The sequence below is a fragment of the Littorina saxatilis genome, unplaced genomic scaffold, assembly GCF_037325665.1.
Source record: "Littorina saxatilis isolate snail1 unplaced genomic scaffold, US_GU_Lsax_2.0 scaffold_117, whole genome shotgun sequence".
NCBI classification, from domain to species: domain Eukaryota; kingdom Metazoa; phylum Mollusca; class Gastropoda; order Littorinimorpha; family Littorinidae; genus Littorina; species Littorina saxatilis.
Window position 1 is genome coordinate 149,201 of NW_027129116.1, and position 6,286 is coordinate 155,486.

Here is a 6,286-nt window from a genome sequence, read left to right on the forward strand (position 1 = left end):
AAAAGCAAATAAGCCTACAAAACCGCTCCAGTCCAACCATACTCCGCGTACACAATCATTACTTCCATCCCCATTTTGAAATATCGCAACAACAGACTTCCAGATCTATAACACGATCATATGTGTTCTTTGTTTGCATGTCTGTCCAGTGTCCTGTCCCCACATAAAGCACATCAACTCTACCTGTCCCAAGATAGGCCAAATGGTTCTAAGAGGACGTTAAAACTAATTATCATCATCATCATCATCACACACACACACACACACATACACACACACACACACACACACACACACACGCACGCACGCACGCACGCACGCACACACACACACACACACACACACACACATAACATAGTATTTCTATCAGGATTTGTAAAACGTCACTTTTATAGAAAGAGAAGAATAAATGCAACCAGTGCTTCTGGGGGTATTAGTTTATTCATAAGAGAAAACATATCTTCAAACTTCCAAATCCTACAAAAAAGCAACAGTGACATTATTTGGCTGAAAGTTCAAAAGGATAACAAAGAACACGACATTTATTTAGGGTGTGTATATATTCCGCCCGAATCGTCATCCTTTGGAAAAGATTTTACTGAGGAATTGTGGGACAAGTTAGAGAATGACTTAGATAAATTAATACCCAAAGGTAACGTGATCTTATGCGGAGACTTCAATGCAAGAACGGGTGAACTGATCGATTATCTAAAGTTAGATAGCGAAAGTCTTAGGTATTCTTTGCCATCAACTTATTGCTTTGACTATCTACATGAAAGACATTCTTCAGATAAGGTCATACAAAAACAAGGTAGAAGGTTGATAGATTTGTGCCATAATAATAACATGTATATACTTAATGGAAGGTCCTTGGGAGACTTAAGTGGGCGATACACATGTTATACACCCCAGGGTTGTAGTGTAGTAGACTATTTTCTTTGTTCTCAGGAACTAATCAAGGATGTAATACATATGAAAGTAAAAGATTTAACTGTATATTCAGATCATTGTCCTTTAGAACTAAGAATTCGAATTCCGTTCAAAAACAAAAATGCCAATGTTAAACCTAACATCAATTGTAAACATAATAAATGTTCAATTAATAACCAAGGAAAAGCAGAAGATATAATATATCAGTGGGACAGCAATTCACAAGTTAAATTCAAACAGGAGTTAGACACACGAGACATGAAACATTTACTTCAGAACATAAACGACGAAATTGAAACAATGCATACATGTGAAGAGAAATATTACTCAGACGAGTGTGTTAACAATTTAACAGACAAAATAACAGCAATGCTAAACACGGCTGCAAAAAAATGCTTGAACAAGAAAATCAAGAACCGCAATTTTACGAAAAAGAATAGAAAACATAAAAAATGGTTCGATAGTGACTGTTTTTTACAAAGGAGAGAATTAAAATCATTATTAAATGCTCTAAATAGATACCCTTATGATGTAAATTTATGTCAGAAATACTACTCAAAAAGAAAAAAATACAAAGCAATATTAAAGAAAAAGAAAAGGATTTTTAAAGATAATTTAGTAAAGAAATTGAATGACGAATTTAATAACGATCCAAGTGCTATGTGGAAAACTCTAAAAGATTTAAAGACGATGGGTGAAGTCAATACAACTAAAAAATGTGCAATCAATCCAATGAAATGGATTGATCATTTAGAGAAATTGATAGGAACAGAAACTAAAGTTTCTGATGAAAGAAAATACATAGTAAATGAGGAATTAAAGAAGATGCATACACATTGTTATACACCTATTTTAGATGACCCCATAACAGAGAAAGAATTAAAAAAAGAATGTAAAACGTTGAAAAATAAGAAGTCATCCGGAAAAGATAGAATAACCAATGAAATTATAAAAGCAAGTTTAGATCATATGACTAAAATATTAGTTAATCTATTCAACATTATTCTTACAAGTGGTAACTATCCTACAGAATGGAAGACTGGAATAAGTGTACCATTGCATAAAAAAGGAGATCCAATGAATCCGAGTAACTATAGAGGAATCACTCTTAGTAGTAATTTGGGAAAATTGTTTTGTAAAATCATAAATTCAAGAATCAGCAACTTTTTAGAAAAAAAGAATATTTTGATAAAAGAACAAGCTGGGTTTCGAAAAGGATACCGAACGATGGATCAAATATTCATTCTGAAGAAAATTGTAGACGATATTATCAATACTAAAAATGGTAGATTATATGGATGTTTCGTAGATTTTCAAAAAGCTTTTGATAACGTTTGGCATGATGCACTTTTACTTAAGATATACAAAACTGGCATAAGAGGTAAATGCTACAATATAATCAAAAACATGTATATTAATACAAAGATATGCACACAAATGCAAGGTGGATATTCACCAGATGTATTGGTTAAAAAAGGAGTACATCAAGGAAATACATTAAGCCCAACTCTTTTTAATATTTTCATTAATGATATAACAGATGGAATGCCTGACGTTGATTCGCCATACATTAACCAGAATACAAAAATATCGTGTCTACTGTATGCAGATGATCTAGTACTTCTTTCAAAATCAAAAATAGGATTACAAAATAAGTTAGATTATCTAAATAACTATTGCCTACAGTGGGGTTTGAAAATTAACATAGAAAAAACAAAAATTATAGTATTTTGTCATATAAATCCAAAAATGCACACAATATTTAAATGTGGAACTGATGTAATCAAAGTAACAGATCAATATAAATATTTAGGGGTCATATTCAACAAGAATGGAAATTTTGATACAGCTCAAGATCATTTAAGTAAACAAGGTAATAAAGCAGCACATTCCCTCCGCAGAATTTTCAGCAATCAAAACGTGCAAATAGACACAATGATACATTTATTTGATTCACTTGTAAATCCGATATTAACATATGGCGCTGAAATCTGGTATCCGTTTACGTTTAATAATAAAATAAAACAAACAAATACTGATCATTTCTTTGGATCATGTTTATCTAGCAAAACTCCTCATGAATTTGTTCATATCAAATTTTGTCGATTCCTTCTTGGAGTTCATAGAAAAGCTATGTGGATACCTGTACTGGGGGAATTAGGAAGGTTCCCTTTAGGATTAAAAATGTTATCACAAACAATAGCATTCTGGGCGCATATTCTAGACTCCAAACAAGATTCGTATATACATCAATTATATGACTCAATGTTGCTCCATCCGACAGAAACGCCATGGCTACAATTTGTTAGACAATCTCTTTGTAACTTAGGTTTTAGTCACGTTTGGCATAACCAATCTACATTAAATGTACACAAATTAAAGTTTGCCATTGACAAAAAACAACAAGAGGAATATATAAGATACTGGACAAAAGAAAAATCAGATACATATTCCAGACTTAAGTTTTATTCTATGATCAGTAAATCTTACGAAATGCAGTCATACTTAATACAAATTAAGAATAATAAACACAGAAAGATGTTAAGCAGATTAAGGACTAGCACACATTGTCTAAAAATTGAAAGTGGAAGACATCAGAATATCCCTAAAGAAAATCGTCTTTGTATTGAATGCAATGTCATAGAAGATGAAATACATTTTCTAGATAAATGCAATAAATATGTTAAATTAAGGGATGAATTTAAAGAAGATGCTTCACATATCGATATGAAATATGCTAACAAAAATCCAAGTAACTTATTTTTAGAAGACGAAGTTCAAGTTCGTCTTGGCAAATTTGTTACGGATTGTTTTAGCATTGTATAATGCATTATTATTATTTGTTGTTTGTTGTGTCAATAACTTTACTGGTTCATGACAATAAACATTATTCAATTCAATTCAAATTCAATTCAAATTCACACACACACACATACACCACGACCCTCGTCTCGATTCCCCCTCTATGTTAAAACAATTAGTCATAACTTGACTAAATGTAAAAAAGGGTTTACCCCAAAACGGACTTTGTTTCTATTATGTAAAGAACAAATAGGGAAAAGGAGAGAGAGAGACGCAACTTCCAGTATGGTCACCAGTGGTCATTTTTTGAAGAAAATCTGGATTACCTTGCTCTTGTTTTATATCTTGTTTTCACAAAATCGGCTCGAAAAGTATGTTCCCCATGGAGAAGCATGTCATAGGCTGTAATTGCAACCTTCTATTTTATAATTGCTCAAAAGTTGTGTCAATAAAGCCTTATTTTGCAACCAAGGGTTCCTGGTAGAGACAAAGGGAGTTTATTCACAAATTAAACGTGGTAATTGGAAAAAGCACATAATAACCTTTACTGCTGTATGTAATATGCCAGACTTTTGTATGTTATGAACATATGTACAACTTGTTTGAATCATGGGCAAACTTCTCAATAATGTATAGACAGACTGTAAATACAGTCGTCCATACACAACTGTGCATCAAATAATAAAATATGAAAACAATGGTACGTCAAGAAACCAACTTTGTGTCTGTCAAGTACATGAAAAAGAGAAAATGGAAGGGTTTAATTATATACAACAACAGTAAGGAAGACTCACGTGTAGTCAGTCTCTTTCAAATGAACAAAGATCTTTAATTCTCAAAATGAATTACCGCCGCAACCTCATGTTCCTTATCCTTACCAGACATTACGTACATAGTCAAATGTAAGTGTGAACTATTTGTTTCTGTTATTGTTTTGCATATTTCTGTTTAGTGCTCCATCTTCATGCTTTATGAGTAACACACCTTGAATTTGTTTTGTTCAGGTGTTACAAGCTTCAACAACACACGCTGACCGGGAAGGAAGTGTAAGGTAGGTGGACATTTCTTTAACGCATGGGTTTCAGACAGCAAGGAGACTTAGGCTTACGCTTCCACAAGTCGTTTGGTAATTTATTGTATTTCATTCCTTCACTTCTTCACAAAAAGTTCATTGGGATATAGCATGCAATATTTACATGTTTTATATCTAAAGAGAAACCCTATCTTGCTAGTCTGTTCTGGAATTGCCTTAACGTGTGTTAATTAATTCAATACTAAATGTACATGGCTTGCTGTGTGATACCAGGTTTACACCAAAAATGAAATGCAAGCTTAAGCAATGTTTTTGATTTTTGAAAAAAGACACACATAAGAACTACGAATGTGTCATCATAAGCGGTGCATTGTTACTTCTAAGGTCCCTGCCAGGTTGTAATTTGACCCGACGTCATTTGCAATCATGATGTACACACGTGTGAAGATATGGTTAAGTTATTACATGAGTGGCCTATATAATATATGTAGGATAAAGCACAGAAGGTCGATTTGAATCATCTGTGTTAATGCGTTCAGTACAGTCAAACAATTAACGGCGATCCGTACATAATCGGTCATTTGTTTGGAAACAATCTGACTACATATTAAACAAATTAGGAACGATTGTCCTTTGACGACAGTGCCGTTTACAAGAGTTCGATGGGTGGCGAAAGGTAAAGAAACAAAAGGATAAAATAAGAAACACTTCGCTTCACTGATTAATTTGACACTTCTATTACAACCTGTGTACTTTCCTTCCAGCGTTAGAAAAGGCAAAAAACAATGGCTTACCGCCAGAAAATGTGAAGTATTCCCAAGTCATCTAAGTCCCTGATTTTATTTTAATTCTAAACTATATAGGAACATTAATAGACAGTAGATAAGACCAAGCTAAGACAAGGTAACTCTTGCGGGAAACCGGAATTCCTCAAAATAGGGAGACACAATTTACGCTTTCACCTCGTGCAGTTATGCAGTTTCAACGTGTCTTTTGCTCTGTTTTTGGCGTTAAATAATGACATGCAATGTGTTTTTTGCAATCTGCGTGTCCCCTGTTTTTAGCAAACACTGTTTTTGTGTTGCACCACCCATTCTTTAAAAAAACATGCTTTAAATTACAAAACGGACATAATTTCTCTTTACTTTAATGAATTACAACTTTAAAAACATTGTTCTATAGTTCAGACTAAAACAAATGATTGTATGAAGATTTCCAAAAGATCAGTTGGTTATACCTAAAAATGGTTTTCAGCAAATTCAATCATTTTTGACTGAGATCATAAGCGGAAAACAGGACAACTTGGGGGAAAGTGCATCCACGACTTTTCCACTCATGATACGACTGAGCATTAAGCTTTAAGAGTACACAACAATGTATCTACACACGGGCCATATTTTTCACATAACATTTATTTATACACGTTTTAAAACGTATGCGTGGTACCTTTTGACCTGTTGTGTGTAAGCCTTGATGCAGTCTCCTTGTCGTGTGAAAACCTGGCGCTTACACGCACACATT

General features: G+C 33.4%; 1 protein-coding gene across 1 annotated transcript in view; it reads left to right on the forward strand.

The window, feature by feature from the left end:
- The window catches only part of LOC138957400 (uncharacterized), a 15,761-nt gene extending 10,226 nt beyond the window's left edge, over positions 1-5,535 (forward strand). Inside the window, exon 6 of the mRNA XM_070328520.1 lies at positions 5,530-5,535. Coding sequence (XP_070184621.1) covers positions 5,530-5,535 — 6 coding nt within the window. The remainder of the gene's footprint in view (positions 1-5,529) is intronic.
- Positions 5,536-6,286: the final 751 nt, after the last annotated feature.